A 20,680-nucleotide genomic window follows, 5' to 3' on the forward strand; every position below is an offset into this window, starting at 1 on the left:
GGAAATAACAGAAACTTAACTGAATTTACTAATATACAATTAAAAATCACATAGAAAATAAAACTGATGAAAAACAGAATACTACTGCACAATTACTCTGGTGAGAAGTAAAACAGGAAACAACTGAGAAAGATTTGAGTTTAAAGCTTCAAACAAACTCAGATAAGGTTATTTTAAGTTACTTTATGATTCTAAATTGGTGGCCAGTTTAGAATCAGAAATTAGCCTAACCTCATCGTTGGACTACAGGAAGAGAGAAGGCTATTTGATCCATGGACCTTCTTGTTGTGAGGTGATGGTGCTAACCACTGCACCATCTTGCCAGGGAAACATCTGTTTTTTGGTTGTTGTTGTTTTACAATTGTTTGTTTAGTTGACTTTTAAATGTTTTCCTTTATATTTACTATTAACTACTACTAAAATTATGTTCACTGCTGTAACAAAAGAGTATATTGTATACTCAACTTGTACATTCCTGCCTTTTAACACTTCTGCTTTAATTTAAAGGAGAGAAAATAAAGAAATAAATCATGGCAGTTTGATTTATTAGAATGACAGTTTGAGAGTGAGCAGATTCTATTGTATACAGATGGATGACATGCAGCAGGAGCATACACGAACATATGAACATTTGAGACAAACAGGGCATGAAGAAAGTGAAGATGAGAGACTCACACACACATAAAAGCATCAACAACAAGAATAACAGTCTTCTATAAATTCTCCCAGACTGACCGCTTCTTCCCTAATAACTACACAAACTAAACATCCCTGCCAGGTTGCAGTCAGGTCGTCTGGAAACACGAGAGTGGATAGAAATGCAGAAACCATTTGCACGTTTTGCTAAATGGACGGATTCTGTGAGCAGCGGCAGTGGATTACACTTCCAAACTAGAAAGCTCTGTGACAATTACAAATTTTAACAGATATAACATTGTTTATGATAAGTTTGATTATCCAGTGTACCCCGCTAGAATATCACTTCATATCTGATGCCACAGTTCAGAAATTGCAGATATGTAGAAACGCTGAACAGAGAAGAGTGTCTCTCTGAAATGTGAACGTTTGGTTTGTTGACACTCTGTTAAACATGGCTTAGCATCTATAGGTAACTGTAGTGTCAAATTAAACATTGGTCCTCAGATGCACAATCCCTCCTTCTGATACACTAAAAATCAAGTCAGTCTGTTCTATTTGGCATCACTGTTTGGCCTTTCATGTTCTAAATCTATTCGATTGCCTCACATTTTACGCAATATAAACATGTTGGGTTCTCTAAACCGGTTACTTTCACAATTTCTCTGTAATTTCACCAGCCACATTTTTCTACTTTTCATCAAGGCCAAGCCAGCAGCTACATTTTACATAAAAACCCACTGTATATATATTTATAAGTGTATATATATGTATGTATATATATATATATATATTAAAAATCAAAAAAGTCATACACATTACACACTAACCACATTAACACAAGAATTTGCTACCCGTTTCCCTGTCAGCATATAAATTATGTTAAAATGTGTCATGCTTGATATCAACAGACGCGGAGAGAAAAACTTCATTCAGAGGGGAGCAGACAAAAAGTCTGCAAAGGACTGAAGGTGGAGATTTGAAAAAAATCAACAGGGCTTCTTTTGAGACTGAGAGCACCTTTGTCTCAACTTCTGAGACATAAACAGTGTTTCACTGGTAAAAATGACAACATGAAACACACTGGAGAAACAAAAGATTGAAATTATCTGTGGAATACAGATGTGTCGCATAACAGAGGTATATAAATTAACAAAAGGGCTGAAACATAAAGAATGTACAAACTGGCCTCAGTGTATAATTACCAAAGAGTAGGTGTTATGATATAATAAATAACAAATATAATCTGCCTCATCTTTCAGTCTAATATCAGCTCTCTTGTTCAATTGTGTTTTATACAAGCCGGCCAATAAATACAATTCAAACACAACAAATAAAAATCCATCACAAAATATTCAAGTTTTAAACTAAAATCAAAATCTTTGAATGAGCAGCAGTGCATGCAGATTTTCTGGTCCTGTATAAAGTAAGGCACCAGAGGTTTCCAAAATTCACTTGGTATACAGAGTATACGTATAAAACAACAAAAATCTTCAAGTGTATTAAAGGCAGTCTATGCGAGTGCATACAACAGAGACTGGAGTCATGTGGAGTCTTCGGTTTTCAGGCTTAAGCTGAGCCGGTCACCTTCTGCAGCAGAGGGATCTGCAAAAAAATCGAACAGATTATTTGTAAGGCTTAACTGAAGTACAACCTCGCTGGTTTCAGCGTCCTTTAGGTTCACACTGGAAACAAAAACTTAAATCCAACACGCTGAATCACAAAGGTTAACAGGAACGCATCATATATAAAATGATATAAAGATGTTACCTTCGACAAATCCACTCCAGTGAGAGCGTTGACCGACACAGGAAGTTCGGCCAAAAGGCGGTTCAACTCGCCTGTCACGCGGCTGCCCTCGCCACTCAGAATGACAATTTCATTCGTCCTGGCTAAGGGCGCCGCCACTTTGGAAGCAATCTGCAAAGACATTGTTAAGCATTTACAGTAAGATGGAAATAATCCAGCTCTGGTGTTTTATGTGACATGTTAGACTAGCCTAAAGAAAAATACCAACTTTTTGTTCTGTTGAAGGTTTCGACATGGCCAAAGCTTCATTATATATTAAATAACCCATACCTAATCAAATATCAACACTTTTCCAGGTCCATTAAACTTAAATCAGCTGGAAGGCCGATTGTTTTGAATTTGGTCCACCATTTCTGGACTTTTTGCTAACTGCCATGGGACAGCAGGCTTGTTGCCAGAGAATGTGAGATCATAAGATTTTGGGAATCTGCACTTCTGCCTCTGACAAATCTCTCCAAGTGTGCCAAAAATGGCTTGCATTTCATACTTGTTGTTCCTAGAGTATTTAAAAGTAGAATGGGAGGCAGAGGCTTCAGTTTTCAGGCCCCTCTTCTGTGGAACCAGCTTCCAGTTTGGATTCAGGAGACAGACACTATCTCTGCTTTCAAGATTAGGCTTCAAACTTTCCTTTTTGCTAAAGCATATAGTTAGGGCTGGACCAGGTGACCCTGAATCCTCCCTTAGTTATGCTGCAATAGACGTAGGCTGCCGGGGATTCCCATGATGCACTGAGTTTTTCCTTTCCAGTCACCTTTCTCACTCACTATGTATTAACAGACCTCTCTGCATTGAATCATATCTGTTATTAACCTCTGTCTCTCTTCCACAGCATGTCTTTATCCTGTCTTCCTTCTCTCACCCCAACCGGTCGCAGCAGATGGCCCCGCCCCTCCCTGAGCCTGGTTCTGCCGGAGGTTTCTTCCTGTTAAAAGGGAGTTTTTCCTTCCCACTGTCGCCAAAGTGCTTGCTCATAGGGGGTCATATGATTGTTGGGTTTTTCTCTGTATCTATGAAGCGCCTTGAGGCGACTTATGTTGTGATTTGGCGCTATATAAATAAAATTGAATTGAATTGAATTTTGGGGGAAATGAGTACTCAAAGTCAAAGGGAGAGAAATCTGATGGGAGGTGAGCTTAAAGTGTGTTTGTGTGGCCAAAGCACTGCATGGCACCTGCCACAGTTCAGGTTGTTTCTCCTGAATGTCTTCCCCTCAGACGCTTCAAGACCTTACAGCAGATCTGAGCACCGACAGTCTCACTCTGGGGGATCGATTCAAAATGCATAACTCTGTGAATTTACAAAAGCAAACAGAAATATCAGCTAGCATGCTAGCACAAAACGATCCTCCAAATGAAAGTTAAGTGAGTTTGGCGCAGGAGGGGAAATCCAACAGAAGTCGATGTTTGCTTTCTGCAGATGGCTGAGGTTGACAGCAGTGCTGGAAGCAGTACAGATGGATTTTTTTAATAGACTGGGGTTATGGTTCTTTGCGATCACCCATTGTTGAATTCTTAGTAATAACATTTGTGCCAAAGCGTTAAAAGCAACCAAAACGTGATGAAACTGAAGTGATGAAAAACTTGTGCTTAAATTCACGTGGACATAAAAAGAAAAATGCTTCCAATTCATCAACCTCGGGCCGGGTGATGCTTGTAAAATGACATCCAAGTTCTTCTCTTCCTTTGCCTGAGCTGTACGAGCACATATCTGTGTGTTACCTTAGGCAGGGCCTCGAGGACCAGAGCTGTCTTAGCTGCATCTCCGTACTGCTCGTAGGCCTCAGCCTTCAGTCTCATCTTCTCAGCCTCGGCCTTTCCCACCGCTTCAATCGAGCTAGCCTCCGCCTCACCGACCTTTTTGATCTTCTCGGCCTCAGCCTGGGCAATCAGCACTTTCTTCAGCCTGAAGCAGGGAAACATTAAAGTTATATTTGCTGTTATCAAAATCACTTCCTGAGTGGGTAGGATGCAACTTTTTTGAGACAATTTGCTTCTTAGTGATGTGTCATATGTTAATCTGTCTTCATGCACAAGTTTTGGATGGTGGGATAGTTTTTACAGCTTTCCTTTCTCAAATAAAGCCCACAGCAGCACACGATAAATTTCAAATCTCTTTTGCTCTGCTTCTACGGGTGGATGCACAGGAATATCAGCTTTTTGCAAATCAGTACAATTAGACATGCACAGACCTTTTCATACAGAGCACCTGGAAATTACACGATACATTTCACTTCAATAAGGAAAAACATATATGGAAATATATCGTTAAAAACACAGTCATGCTTCCTTAGTCCAAACTTTCCAGGTGTTTGTTTTGTAGGATTCTGCAGGGATTAAACCAACAAAATAAATATATATTTTACATCAGGGAGGTAATGTGCTGCTAATCATGTCTGACGAGAGCTGTGGTACATTCTTGGGGATCTTGCCATTTCTACGCATTCCTAAATCTGACTGAATGTCTTTTCACTCACTTCTCGCCCTCAGCCAGCTGCTGCATTTTATAGGCCTCGGCCTCAGCAGGCCTCTTTACAGTGGCAATGAGCTCCTTGTCTGTCCGGTCAATCTCCTTCTCCTCAATTGTAATCTCCTTCTTCCGCTGCACCACTTGGATCTCAATCTCCTCCAGCCGGATCTTTTGCTGCTCTTTGGCAGCCTGCAGCTCGTATGCCAGCTGGGCCTCTGCTTTCTGAAAACATCAACACAGAGGTGGTCTAAGGCATTTACATCTGAGGCAACAGTTTCTGTTTGTGTTGACACGTGCACATTTTGAAGTTTTAATTTAATACATTACTTCAGATCAAAAGAGCACATGTTGTTTTTCTGATTTTAATCACTCTAACTGCAAATTTCAGGTAAATTGTTTACACACCATGTGATTTAATACAGACTGGCACTTTTTGGGAACAGCCATAAGTTTGGTTAAAGCAGTGTATAATACAGTATAATAACAAGTATTTTTATTTGAACTGTACACAGACAACCTGTAAGTGCAAACGAAACATTCAGTACCGACCCTAGCATTGACTTCTTGGTTGAATGAAGCTTTCTGCAGCTCCAGTTCTCGTTTGGAGTCAGCCATCTTGGTGTCAGCCTTGAATTTAACATCCATCATCTCCTTCTTGCATTCGGCTTCCTAAGGTGATAATAAAGAAACAGCTGTGAACAGCTGGTCTCTGTGCACGGAAGAATCAATTTCAAGCTTGCTAGATTTTCTTACCCGTATCCCAGCATCCCTCTCTGCCTCGGCCACACCGATGTCTGCATCCCTCTGGACAGCTGCAATCTGGGTCTTTCCAAGGGAGCTCAGGTAGTCCAGTTTATCATACACATCCTTTGAAAACACAGAACCACAGGACACGTAACATTAAACTGGGTGTGGCGTATATCAACATCTTTCATGTGATTAACAAGGTTACGATGCCAAAATAAAACAGAACATACAGATTAAAAAATGCTGGGCCTTTGTGGGTGCAAAGAAAGCAGATGACAGGGTGGCACTCAAACAGCCTCATTTCTACATGTAACATTCAATCATATTTTAAAGTCCAGAATCTGACGTGTTACAGAAATCCTGACATGGACTAAAAGATGTTACAGAAATGGACTTTGGGTTTCAGCAGAGCACTAACCTCAGCTGCTCTGTCCACACCACACACTTCAATTAGTTCTAATGAGCAACAGTGAACTCCACAGGGTGAGTCCAGTCAATTATAAAAACCAGTTAAACTCATTAGGATTGACTACTCTAATAACCAGCAGCATCAACAGCTCAGAGAAAGACCTTTTTCAGTTTCAGTAATATTACAAAACTACAGTCTAAAAAGAAAGATGGGAAGGCTGCTGATTAATGTTTGAACGACTGTCTGTCCCACGTGTCGCCGTCTCAGTGTCGCATTTCTTCTGACTGAAGAAATGTGGCTTAAAGCTAAAGTTTTGATACTCTGCATCATCTCTCTTGCACATCCACACTGAGGCAAAATGGAGAGCACCAACGGCGCTTACATGGTTTAAGTAGTTATATACTTACATGAATACTTAATATTCTTGTTTTTATTTGACTTCTTCTGTTATATTACTCGTTTCATTTTCCTTTAACTCACCTTAATGGTAAAGCTCAGAATCTCGATGCCCATCCTGCCGACGTCAGGAGCTGCTACGTCTCTCACCAGTTTAGCAAACTGATCCCTGTCCTGATAGATCTGCTCCACTGTCAGAGTACCTGCAAAAGAGACACATCGTTCAACATCATTTAGCCTGCAATTCACTTTTAACAAACTACCAGCAGCTCGATGCGGGGCAGCTTTATTTTTGATCCAAATTAATTTTTTTATTTCACGTCACCGCATCAGAAATTTGTCAGAGAAATGCATCACCCCTTGAACTCAAGTAGCATAAATGGTCAGCACAGAGCTTCTGGTACTAATCAGAGATCGACCGGTCAGTAGACCACAGTCTGACGACTGCCAGTGTTCTCAGTCAGCCTCACATATGTCTGAATCCAAGTCTGTGCACATGCTGAAACGAACGGAGGCAAATGCTCAAAATCACAATCAAATTCACACAGTAATTTTAATGTTATTAGTGTGGAAGCTACTCATTGTGAGTCAAGACAAAAAAAAGTCTGGAGGCCCACCCCAGAAACCCTGGTAAACAACAACTCCAATCACACATTTAAAATCACTCTCGCCCAGCTTAACATTTGAAAGAAGGAAAAGTGCTAAAGCTAAAGCTATCCAGAGCTCAGAAACAGCCACAAGCTAGCAGCCTCAGTATGTGCAGCCAAAGGATCAAATCCATTATGAGGAAAATAGAAAAGAGTTCAAGTCTCCAGAGAAGTTATAAACTGGAAAATGTAAAGTACATAAATCTGCACCACCTGCTTTGTTTGGTATGTCAGGTAAAGGTGGTAAAGGTTTCCAGTAGCAGAAGATTCTTTAACTTTCTGCAGACTGAGGGAAACTGTAAAGTTTAATAATGTCTTTCCTTGTGGAAATAATATTTCACATTGAATAAGCTGGTGCATCTCGAGTACTTATACAGAACTTATATATTACTTTTCTTCTCTAATTCAGACCTCAAACAGAAAAGCTAACACAATATGTATAACACATAAAAGGCAAACTAAGGCTAACTTGTATAGTAAAGTCAGGAACTAATCAATAATCAATTTAATACTTTGCTTCTTTTCCTCTGTTGTATACATGCACGAGGAGCTATTCTGGACTTGTAAACCAAGAACGCTAAAACTATAAATTAATAAAATAACTATGATATTGTTTGAAATAAAATCTATATATGTGTAGTGTTACTGTTGTGATTAGTGTTAACTGTTCACACCTAGAATGGAGCGCAGATGTCCCTCCAGAGTCTGCAGCAGCACACCTTTGATTTCCATTACTGATTTACCCAGAAACTGCTCACAAGCCACTGCCAGCAGGTCCTGCTCCGTCATGACTTTCACCTGAAGGAGACACACTTACAGTGTGTTTACACAGCAAGCTTTCTACACTGAGAAGCAATCATGGCACATGGGCTCAGAGTGCCATCAGTGCAATTTTAAACAATCAAGCAAAGTTCATTTAATTTAAGTCAAGAATTTTGAAAATGAATGTGCTAACACCAACGTTGTTTGGCTAGAAGATGAGCCTGTTAAGAAAATGTAGATAAAAATACAACAACACCTTTTCATGCTTTTATATGCTGTTTTGACCAGGAACCTATGATACGACTGTAAATTTGATCCAAAATGCCTTTTTTGATGTTTTCTTCTGTGAATGATCAGAAGTGCAGTTTTGTTATAGACAGACTGTGATGCTCTGAGTGTGCCCACCTTTATGTACAGTACTTAACACATTTGCTAGACCATCACCCAGTCCAAGGTTCATGCCACAGCAGTCCTAAATTAACAGTATTGATAATTACCAAAATATTTTTTTCTCTAATGGCTAACTAACCAATATATGCAAGCTCTTTGATCATTATATTTTTCATGCTAAATTATAATTGAATTATTTCCAAAAACGCTGGACAAAAATAATAAGGCACACTTTATTTTTTAATGGAGATGCCAAATTACAGTTATTCCCTTGCATTCCTGAACAAAACAATCGTTTTTGTGGCTAAAGGGGTTCATCAAGTATGTTAAAGTCATTTTACTAAATAAATAAATAAGACTGCTGATTATGAGGCAGTCTGTTAGGAAGCACTGATTGATTTTTCTTTGGAATTACACCATTAGATTATAGGGCCACATTTCAGAAAACATCAGAAAGCACTGCAGCAGAACACGACACTTTTGATAACAGATGATGTTTGACAAATAGGCTCGGCTTGAGTGAGTAAGTGTAAGTGTTTGTGTCAGCGTTCACAGAGAAGACGCTGGGATCTGGTCTTACCTGAGCCACCCCTGTGACAGTGATAGCTACTCCTTCTGCTGTCTCCACATCCTCACATCTTGGCTGCAGAGTCATTATCTCCAGGCTTAGCCTACAGCAACAAACACAGGCACAGTTATTAGGCAGCCCAGTCCCGCCTCAAGACTCTGAAACAATAGAGCAACAGGTGGAACCTTTAAATATTTAACAGTAAGTTTGGGCTTGAGCACAATCATTCCTCACTCAGTAAAAGGCAGTATGTGTTGTGTTATTTAACAGAAATCCATAGATTTACCTGTTATTACTGAACATTTGACAAACACAAAATCCCTTAGTGGAGTAAAAGAAACCAAAATTAGCAAAACTACTGAAAACTGATAAATTCCTGCATCTTTTCCTTGAAAGATCCCAAAATGCAGAAGGAAAACCCTGAGTCTATACCTCATTCTTTATAGTTATGTGTGTGTCTACTGTGCATATAACAATTTGTGTAAGACACTCTTGCAAAAGAGATTTAAAATGTCCTGGACGGTATAATCGTGGTACATGAAAATTTATTTAAAAAACAAAAACAAAACTATAGCAAAATTTTTTTGACCCAGCCAGTCACAGCAGATGGTTGTGAAAGTCTCTTCCGGTTCGGAGCTCTTCCTCTACGCCATCTTCAAGTCTTTATTTATAGGGGATCATCTGACTGCTGAGTGTCTCTATCTGGCATTGAGGAGACCTTTCGTCAAAGTCTTATGAAAAGACACTTTTTACATGATTCTCTGCAGTGCAGTGCAAGTTTCTGTGTGCAGCCTGTTACAGGCAGACCACATCAGGATCCCCTTCAGTTCGCTTACCAGCCCCGCCTCAGAGCTGAGAACGCCATCATCTCCCTGCTTAATCATGTCTACACCAAACTAGACCAACCGGCAAGCACTGTGAGCGTCATGTTTTTCGACTTTTCCAGTTCATTCAACAGGAAACCTGTGACCCCTGTTTCAGTCCTGGGGGTCGATGTGCACATTGTAAGGGCTACAAATACCTTGGAGTACACATAGATAATAAACTGCACTCTACAGGAAAGGCCAAAGTCGTCTCTATTTTCTGAGGCGGATGAGGTTTTTAACATCTGTTGAATAATGCTCAGGGTTTTTTTTGTGTCTGTTGTGGCCAGCGCCATCCTCCCTGCTATTGCATGCTGGGGTATCAGGTTGAGATGCCAACAGATTCAATAAACTGATCTGCAAGGCCAGTAATGTTGTGGGGATGGAGCTGGACTCCCTTAAGGCGGTGTCTGAGAGGCGGATGTTGTCCAAGATAAGGACAAAGCTGGACAATACCTCCCACCCACTCCATAACATGCTGGCCAGTCACAGGAGCACGCTCAATGAGAGACTGAGATTACCCATAATGCACCACTGAACAACACAGGAAATCATTCCTGCCTCTGGCTGTACAACTCATCCATCTAATGCACAGTACACAGCGCAATAGTTACACCCTTGATAATTGCACATCCTCTACAGTGAAAATAACAAATAACAACAAAATGTCACCTCTGTGATATTCTGGATATTTATAATTGAGCTTTGTGTATATATTAGAGCCATTTCTTATATTTTGTAAACTTTGGAATATATTGTATTATAATTTAGTTCAGTGTGTTACTGTTTTTGTCTTGGAGCAACTGTAACCATATAATTTCTTTAGGTATCATTAAAGTATTCTGATTCTGATTGCGGTAAGTACACCCCAGGTCAGTATTTCGTATAACCACCGTTAGCAGCAATAACTTGAAGTAATCACTTTCTGTATGATTATCCGTCTCTTTCATCATAGAGGACGAATTTTAGTCTACTCGTCTATACAAGTTTGCCTCACTTCATTGACATTTGCAGATATGTGTTTAAATACATAAGTCCTTACCACAGCACTTGAGTCAGGTGGAGGTCTGAACTTTGGGTCACTGCAACACTTTGTTTTCTTTTTCAGCCATTCTGTTGTAGATTTGCTGACGTGCATATCAATCATTGTCTTGTACCACGACTCAAAGCTTTAGCTGTCAGACAGATGGCCTCATATTTGACTCACATACACTTTGGTAAACAGAGGAGTTAATGGTTGACTCAATGACTGCACGGTGGCTAAACTGCCACACCCCCACCACCATGCTTAACAGCTGGGGTAAAGCATTGTATTGATATTCCGTTTGGTTTTCTTCAAGCGTGGTGCCGTGCATTATGGCAAAACATCTCTATTTGGTCTCATCTGTTCAGAGGATAATGCTCCAGAAGTCTTTTAGTTTGTTTAGATGCAGCTTTACAAACCTAGGCTGTGCTGCCATGCTCTTTTTAGAGAGAACAACACTTGGTGTGGGGTGGGGGGGTGTTGCAGCCTTTCAGAGCATTGCAAGGTGCGGTGAATCAGGTGGGATACCCACTCCTGGGGAGATTGTATTAACACTGTGTTAATGATTTGTCGATACACACACCTGAATGATCCTGACCACTACAATGCCAAAACTCCCGCTTTTACAGATGTGCTCACACTTGCTGATGATCAATTAATCAAGCGCACTGAATTTGCAGCACCTGGCTGCTACTTACCCTGTTAATTCCTATGTAGGCATTAAGGCTGTACTTTCTTTTTCACGTGGCTGTAAATAAAACTGAATTGAATTGTATTGAAGAATCAGTACGTTGGGGATGGATCCACCCTGCTTAGTTTCACATTTCAACACACCTGTCCGATGGTTGTGTGAAGCACTTGTTTGCCAAAGAGTTTGTTTACACTGTCCACATGCAGCTGTGTTTTGTTAACTTCCATTCATAGTTTATTCAGACACTGCTCAACACAGAGCTGAAGCACTGCATCTACTTGTGACTAGAAACCGATGTCTCTTACCAGAGAACAAAAACCAGCTTCTTTGCACTTTAAGGCAATTCCCTACTCACAGATCACTTTTGTTTGTTAACAAAAGTGAACTATTAGGATTCAGTTATTCAATTATGACTTGAATTATGAGTATAACAACTTTAGCCAAAGCTAAAGTTAAAATGATGGGATTAAGCATTTCACAAAGGGTTTGCTGACCATTCAGTTCTGTGTAAAATATAAATCCTGCAATAAAACATTTTATCTATGACAACTCACAAAACATTTATGTGAGATATGCACTTAGCACACTGCACATTAAGAGAGCAGAATACATTTAGTTCTCAGTAACACTACCCCAGTCATGTAAGAGGAAATGTTTGTATATAATGTGACTGGAAACACACTGTGTGTAATATGAGACAAAGTGTGGGAGAACAGCTTCCATTCCTCACTTTGCCTTTTGATGGCCTTCAGATAATGCAATTGACTTTCTTGTGGTTAATCTTTTTCGCTGTGGTCTAATTAGAAAGCTTGGTCCATATTATATTTCAAGATAACATTTACATCATTGCTTCTAGCACACTGTCACCTTTGGGCGTCTGAGATGAGCCACCAAGCCCAGGACCATCCTCCTACGACGTAGGTTTTGATATCAGAGCCGCAGCAACCACCTGCGGAAAGAGGACAGCGCCATCAGGACTCTTCAGAAATTCTTTGACTATAACATTAAATGATGCAGTCCAAAGATATGCGCTGAGCTTATTAGGTCCCTGTTAAGCCTTTTTAGCATTGTTTTAGAAAAGTGTTTTACCACTATAATCATTATTGTTCACATTACTTTAAGTAGAGGGCTTGTTCAACACCTGCCAGTAAAAACAGGTTTTGATAATAAACACAGCATGTGTAAAAGCCAAAGGGGAGAAACACTATGGGGAAACGTTATCCAGCTGTTGTTCTCAAACAAAGGCCATAATAAATACATCGGGTTCTTGAATAATTAAAGTTGAGATTTCAGAGAGTTACCGAATAATTTATTTATTTTCTATTTCCCAGGAACCAATTTTGGCAACCGTGGCTTTCCAATCTGCCTGCGACAGATTTGCGACCTATCCAGCGTGTACCCCGCCTCTCGCCCTATGAGCTGCTGGGACAGGGTCCACCCCACCCAGCCTCTTATATAATGTTTATTTCATATATTTATTAATTAATGTAAGTGGGTGTAAATTGCGACACCAAACTGGCTGTAGGTGTAGATCTAAGGGTGAATGATTTCTGTCTCTGTGCGTTAAGCCCTGTGATGGCCTGGTAAATTGCCTACCCCACCTCTCACCCAATGTCGGCTCCACTCAGCCATGACTCCAACCAGATGTGCAGTTAAGAAAATGAATATTTATCTAATGCCCTTCAATGTGTCTTTTCCTCTAAGAGAAGATTTCTATCAATATGACTTTTTAGTACTCTAATCTAATTGTGTGAATTTAGAAAGGTTGTATGTTCTTCAGATTATACCGTTGAGTTATTTTATACTGGTATACTCTGATGTACATGGGGGGGTCTTTTTTTCTGATATCTCTACCAATTAATTATAGTCATTAAAAGGGCTAGAATTGGTTCAGGATGACTAAACCTGTTACTTTTAGCTACACCATGCTCATTAACGGTGGTAGAAGATGTATTCACATCATTTACTTAAGTAAAAATCCTCCATGGAAAAATCTACTTGAGAAGAAGTACATAAAAATAGCCTTAAAATGCAGTAAAAGTAAAAGTTCTCGGCTACTTCATTAGATTGGTTGGAAGCCAATGATTTCATCTTTAACGATGTGTTTAGAGCTTGTAAAATATTAAAATTAACCCGTTATTGTGACATAAATGTAGACATACCGTTCTCCATTAGCTGTGAAATAAGTAGCACCAAATGGAAATACTCAAGTAGGGAAAATTTCTGCTCAAGTACAATACTTGAGTGAATGCACTTTGTTGATTTTCAAATCCGCTTATTAATAAATCACACTTGTTATCAATAAAACATAAAAACCTGACCTATTCACATATCTGCGTTGAGACGCCGATGCCTTTCAATCACATGATCCAAATCACTGCTAACGCACCGCCTGATCAGCGTCGCAGCTTTTAAGCTCTGAAACCACACGACCGCTAATTTATTCACTTTACACAGTAACTGTGTGCTCTAAAAGCACTGGCTCGCTCTGCACTTATTTTAAAAACCGAATGCCAAACCTGGTTTAGTTTGCCAGCTAATACTATTAGCTACTTTCTCCCCATCCCCGCTAGCTCGCTCCATCAACACGACGGGAAACACCTACCGGAGACCACCAACGCTTCGTTTGGCCCCACAGTTAAACAGCTTCCCATCCTGACTCAGGATAAAAAGGCGAGGGGAAAAACAGTTAGACTCAGGAGCCCGTTACGGAGATGAAGATGATGATGGTATTATCTGAGGTTTTAAATAAGCGCGAATCGTGTGTTTAAAGAGGCTTCACGTTCAGCACAACAGCAACAACAACACGACCCCGCCCCGCCCAGCGACGACGTACTGACGTCATGCTCTCGACGGCTCGTGTCAAGAATAACTCAAATTTTTACCAAAACATCTTTTAGTACCCACCTCTTGCTTTGTCCTTCAAAAATTTAAATCTTGCACAATTTCCAAAAACATCTTACAGGATGTAGGAATATGCCTGTTGCGTATATTTGAGTTTGACTACATCAGTGGCATGACCCTCAGTCCTAGTAAAAAAAATATTAAAAATTATTTAAAAAATTGTTTTTCTCCCTATTATATGCACAATGAGTGTGAAAGACCTTCTCCGATGCTTTAATTTGCTATCATATCTTTATTTAGTATGTTGCAGTTTCTAACTGTGGCCACTAGAGGACCGTAAACAGCAATGTGGAAAGCCTGTCCAGGTCAGTTTTTCAAAAAAATATTAATTTCATATAAATAGTCAAGCAAATTGTTTAAAATAGTGAAAGTATAGTTTTTGTCACAAAGTTGATCATCTAAATGGTATGTTTAAAGAAGTGTAGTATAGTTATTTTTTAAATACTGCATATAAGTATACTGCAGTCTAATTAAATGCACTTAGACAAAGAAAATAACACCACTAACACACTAACAATGCAAAAATAAACTCAGATCACACATAATAATTAGATTAGATTTTTGGATTACATTTTCAAATTGTTGTGAATCATAAATATTCATAAGCTCTAATATTCTAATATATAACAGAGCTGGAAAACAATGGTACATACTGGCAAATAAAATGTTGAGCTATAGCAGTATGTGTTTAATTAAATGTAACTAATAGTGCTCTTATTCTCAGGTGCTCACTCACAGCTGTTCAACTTGTAACTCAAAGAGAGAAGATCACATATTTCCTTTCCCTGAAGAAGGATTCTCTTCACTAGCAATATCAAATGAAATGTGCTTGAAGAGATTTAATCATGTACTTAATCATCATACCGATTAACAAGATGACATTTCCTAAAAATATGGGGAGATGCATGCATCTTAGTTGCTTTCTCACGTTTTATTCAGAAGTAATCTGTACTGCTCCTGAAACTTTTAAACTTAAAGATTAGCTTGATATAAACTCAGTACATGTTTTTGGCTGATCTTCTGACTGATCAAACCATTTTGCTGCTCTCTCTTATTGTACTTTTAACAGCTTATCACTGGATCGTTAAGGTGCTCAAAGTGAATCCTGTGTGTGAGGCACTTAGTTGGACCCTTGTGCTTTGTGCCTTTTGGAGAGTAGTACTGAAAGTGGATATTTTAGAGTTCGTTACATGAGTCTCATTAATTCTGTTAAGTATTGTTATTGTTGCAGAAAATTGGAAATGGATAGAACTTTTCTTGTCTTGCTGGCCACTCAAATATCACATGTGGAACTACAGCCCAAAGAAAACTGCTAATTAACCGAACATGCATGTCTCTGGACTGTACGAGGAAACAAGTGCATCTGGAGAAAGCCCAGTTTATGTTAGGAGAACATAGACTTTCTCCTGATACTGCACAATAAAATCTACGAGTGGTAAAAATGTGTACTCTTACTGCTTTTTGGTCCTTTAAATGGGCATAATGTTGGGGTCCAATAATCAGCCCTTAGGAGATCACATCAGTATAGACTGTGCCCGTAAGGACAGAAATAGACTTTTACTGCAGCCTATTTATGAAAGTAGTGCATGCAACGATTTTCTTTTGTCTGCATTGATGCAACTGTTGCAACATTTTCTCTCTCTCTGCCCGACGTGTGTGTGTGTGTGTGTGTATGTTGTGTCTAATTACAACCTCCTCTATGTTGAACCACATCACCCCCCACTAACTCTGTCTCTCTCACACAGGGAAACAGGGATCAGTGGCAGTGAATGAGCAGCTTGCCGTGTCACTCTTAATACCGGCAAGAAAGGGAGGGAGGAAGGGAGGAGAAGGGAGCCCTTCTTATACCTCTGTATGACTTCACAGAGGAAGAGTGAGAGAATGTGCAAAAACAGATGTAGGAAGAAGAGAATTAGTCATGTATGAGAGTTTAACACTGGAAGCAAACAGAAGAAGAAAGAGAGAAAGAAACTGAGAAAGTTAGAGACTGGAAATAAGCATATATACGAGAAAAGGTGTGGAAAGGACAAAAAAAGTGTCACACTGTGGAATTAACAACAGTTTCAGTCTTTTTTCCTTTTCTTCATCCTTCCATCCACCACACAGGACGTCTGAAACGAGACCAGCAGTGGATCAACAGGAGACGGAGAGTGAAACAGAAGAGGCAAGAAGTGTTCAGATCACGCAAACTGGTGAGGCTTACAGAGGCATACTGGCTTTATTCATAATCTCCTAAATCTGTGTGTGTGTGTGTGTGTGTGTGTGTGTGTGTGTGTGTGTGTGTGTGTGTGTGTGTGTGTGTGTGTGTGTGTGTGTGTGTGTGTGTGTGTGTGTGTGTGTGTGTGTGATTTAAGGGATCACCATGTGTTCCCACATGGTGTTCCAGGTGGCATGTCTTTATTTATTTCTTAAAATATTAAGAGAACTATTTAACAAGTTTACAACATGTTGAATTATATCGATGCAGTAATCACACAGACAAAATACCCGTGCAAATTCAGCATTGCAGTATTCATCAAACAGCAGTTGTTCAGAAATCATGTAAACATAAGCAGGGATGTTAGTCTGCGTCTTTAATGCTATTTGCTTTTTGCACTGGTATCATATCAGGCTGTTTAATAATAATAATAATATTAAATGCATGACAGAAACCACTTTTATTATACAGAAAATAGACCAAAAAAATAGAACATGTTTGAACATCTGCCTCTCAGAACAATTTTCCCTCAAATTTAAACACCGGAAAATTCAGCATATGAATGATATTTGGCTGAAGTGTGACTTGTTTCGGGACATCGTATTTCAAATGTAAACACGTTATTTTGTGGGATCGGTGTCAGTAAAAAGGTCTCTCTCTTTTGGCCCTTGTTTTTTTGTTTGATACTTTGTTCAGCTGCACATGATTAATCTCTGGTTCCTTTTTAACACTCCTCCTTCAATTCTTACTGATCACACTGTTTGCATGTATCAAACCTGCAGTATCTTTAAATGTTGAGCATAAAGTGCTGCAGGTTTGCTACTCCTGCTCCCTCCCTGGGTACTCACAAGCTTTTATACTTTTATCTTTAATTTGCACATTACAATGCATATTTCCTGAACTGGGCATTGCCTAAAGGTCATGTTGACACTAATGTTTCAGCACAACCAGCTAATATGAGCAACAACAGCATCAGCTGAATTATTTGACTTCTTTTTGTCTTTCTGGAGGCAAAGAATCAAGCTGAAGCCATGACATGTGATACTGTCACTGTAAGAGATGTGTTTTTCATATAGTACAGTCTGCAGGCATGCAGAAACAATTGAAATATTTAAAGTAGAGTTCAGTGTATATTTGGTATTTATTCTGGTTTCATCAGAATCATCAGAATCAGAATACTTTATTAATCCATAAATAAATTAGTGGGGGGGGGGGGGGTTGTCTTAGTAAAATGGGCTCTTTGGTGACACTATCTCATCAGGGGGAATAAAGAAAGTTGCTTAATGAGTACATAAAGTTGAGCTGAAGCTCGCTCCTCTGGTTTACTAAATGGCAGGACACTGTCAAAAATATAGGGAATATATTCTTAATAATTGGCTCCTTCATAACTTGGTGGGACTTGTTTACTTTCGTGTCCCAACCAGTTTGCTTAGATCTGACCAGATGCTCCTGGTTCCTGCATCCAGATTTAAAATAAAGGAGGATTTTGGTTTTTCAGTTGCCACCCTTAAGCTTAGGAACAGGCCACTACTTTTAATACTTTAAAAATGCAAGTTTGACTTTGTTTTAAATTTGATCTTGATTAGCTGGCAGTGGTTGATTTATTATGTGTTATAGATGCATTTATGTGTTTAGACCGTCGGCATCGCTCAGCATTTGTTGCTTTAAAAGGTGCTCTATAAATGCTCTCGACTTGATTAGTTTTTTTCTGCATTACACAAAATGCATCTTGAGAGTTTCTGTGGTTCTGGCTGCGTCATGCTGGTACCCACTTTTGTAAACGCTATTCTTGAGGAGAAATGAGGCCTGCAGAGCTCCGGCAAACACCCATCGAGGTTGTCCTAAATTACATGAGTCACATGAATTTTGTTGTTTTTTTATGCATACACAGCAGCTAAATGTGTTAAACCAAATGTGATGCAAAAGGCATGTTTGCGTGGGATGCATTACAAATGCTTAAATTTTCATATATCTAATTTAATAAACACAGAAACTATGCAGGATGGAGACTTCGCATTGATCATGTGGTCTACAGTTTTTCATTTAAATTATTATCTTTCATTTAAATTATGTAAATGGAAGCTTTTTGTTTGTTTGTTTGTTTGTTTTTTGTCACAGTAACTAAAATGTCCAGTCTCTCTCAAGTGGGTCTGTCCTGGAAAGCTACCCAAAACCGATTGCCTTTTGGACCATATTAGTTCACAGCTGTCCAATTAAAGGGTTTTAATTTAGCCAGTGTGCCTGACTCAGTGGGGGGTATGCAGTACCTCCCTCAGGCCTATCAGTAGGTCATGAAGGGCAAGCAGGAATTAGATTTAGGTCCACAGACTGTTAGCACGCTCTGGTTATTCAGGCTGATAAGGTTTAGGTGACAATAGCACCGCTCTCTAAAGCACAGCCGTGTCAAAGTCTTCTAAAACCAAAAATCCAGCTTCCACACTGTCATGAGGAGAGAGACGAGTCAGGGTTTAGTGGTTTCAGTTCTTAGTGCAATTCTTTGGTATTTAAAAGAATTAAAGCTGCATGAAGTCAAATTCAGTTCAATTCAGAGTTATTTATATAGCACCAAAACACAACAGCAGTCACCTCAAAGCATTTTATATTGTCAGGTAAAGAACCTACAGTAACAGAGAGAAAAACAGTCACTCGGTGCAAGCAAGCACTCGGTGACAGTGGGAAGGAAAAACTCCCTTTTAACAGGAAGAAACCTTCAGCAGAATCAGGGTCAGGGAGGGGCGGGCATGTGCTTTATCCTGTAACATTCCTCATTCTTTAACAGCAAAAACAGACACTAAACATTCACTAGATAAAGTAACTACTGGAAGTGAGGTGGAAACTAACCCCTGCACTGGCAGGAAGTATTGCTAAAAAGGCTGTAAACCAGAATTTACTTTCAGAACTGATATGATATAAAATACTGATATGCTCACATCGTGTTTGCAGCTCAAAACACGTTTGTAGTTGTTTCAAATGTCCTCTCTCGAAGGCCCTGCTAGAAGGACACAAGCTGTGATAAATCATTTAAACATGGAGGTAGCCTCTCTTGTGTAGCTTGCATACTTTTGCAGCTAGTTTAGAGAGAGGTGTTTCTTTATTCACCCTCTCCTACAGCCTAACCTGTCCTCCTATTTTTAATTGTCTGTGAATATTTGCTCTCTCTCTGTTTGACTCTTTTTCCTGCTTTTCATCCTTCGTTCTTCTTTCACATTTCCCTTTATTTACTCCAAGTTTTTTCTCCATTTACATCCTTTTCTTCTTTTTTACAGTCACTCCTATCACTGCTTTTCTTTCTTCCCTTATCATTTTGTTTCTGTCCGTCTAAACATTGCCTCACCGTTGGAGGATGTTTCACTTACACTGTGAGGTTTTTTTTGGCTACTGTGTATTAATGTACAGGTATAAAATCTGATACGTGCAGACATACACGGCATGACTGCACACAACCTTTGTCCCAGCCCCCTGCTGGGGTAATTAGATGCTGAAATATTGATAGTGTGTGTGTGTGTGTGTGTGTGTGTGTGTGTGTGTGTGTGTGTGTGTGTGTGTGTGTGTGTGAGAGAGAGAGAGACATTTCATGTGTTTGTATGACATGTATGTGATGGTAATTCTCTCTGTTGTTATTATTAGACCATTTTTGTGACCTTTAAAGTCCCGGAAGAATTAGCAAAGGTCAGTGAGGGAGAGAGACTCGAGAAACAAAGGACAAAAGAAGTTAAATGCAACAATAGACATCGAGCTGGAATTAAATTCTTTTTCAATTTACACCCTGTAGTCTGGCTGACACTGGCTGTATTATTCCTGCTTTCTGTTTATTCCTCTAGACTTATCTGATAACAGTTTTTATTCAAAAAGCATTTATTTTATACTTGGACAATTATTACAGTAATGTTTTCTTTCAAAAGTGCTAAAGATTTCATGGCTTTACCTGCTTATTTTTGAAAATATTACAATATTATTTATTTGTTTAATTTTCTTGAGGTCATAGGTATTAAAGTTTTGTACCTTTCATTAGTTTTTAATTTGTTTGTTTAAGTTCAGTTTTCAGACAGGAATTTGTTGCTTCAGTTTAAGGTGACAATATTTTAGTCACTTATGTAGACGTACCAATCCAAAAACCTCCTCCCAGCTCTATAAAAATAAACAAAATAAAGAATAAAACTGAAGACATTTT

At 39.2% G+C, this 20,680-nt stretch overlaps 1 protein-coding gene across 1 annotated transcript; it reads right to left on the bottom strand.

Annotated features, from left to right (window-relative positions):
• Positions 1 to 528: 528 nt before the first annotated feature.
• Positions 529 to 14,231, bottom strand: LOC308401163 (flotillin-2). The gene is made up of 11 exons (XM_080889278.1): positions 14,014 to 14,231; positions 12,276 to 12,357; positions 8,843 to 8,933; positions 7,785 to 7,908; positions 6,548 to 6,666; positions 5,665 to 5,778; positions 5,461 to 5,580; positions 4,919 to 5,133; positions 4,164 to 4,347; positions 2,407 to 2,556; positions 529 to 2,241 (listed from the first exon to the last, which is right to left on the bottom strand). Exons 1-11 carry the CDS (start codon positions 14,060 to 14,062, stop codon positions 2,206 to 2,208), a joined length of 1,284 nt encoding a protein of 427 aa, XP_080745404.1. The 5' UTR covers positions 14,063 to 14,231; the 3' UTR covers positions 529 to 2,205.
• Between the last annotated feature and the right edge of the window lie 6,449 nt (positions 14,232 to 20,680).

This window comes from Rhamphochromis sp. 'chilingali' (assembly GCF_963969265.1).
Source record: "Rhamphochromis sp. 'chilingali' genome assembly, chromosome: 8".
Lineage (NCBI taxonomy): Eukaryota > Metazoa > Chordata > Actinopteri > Cichliformes > Cichlidae > Rhamphochromis > Rhamphochromis sp. 'chilingali'.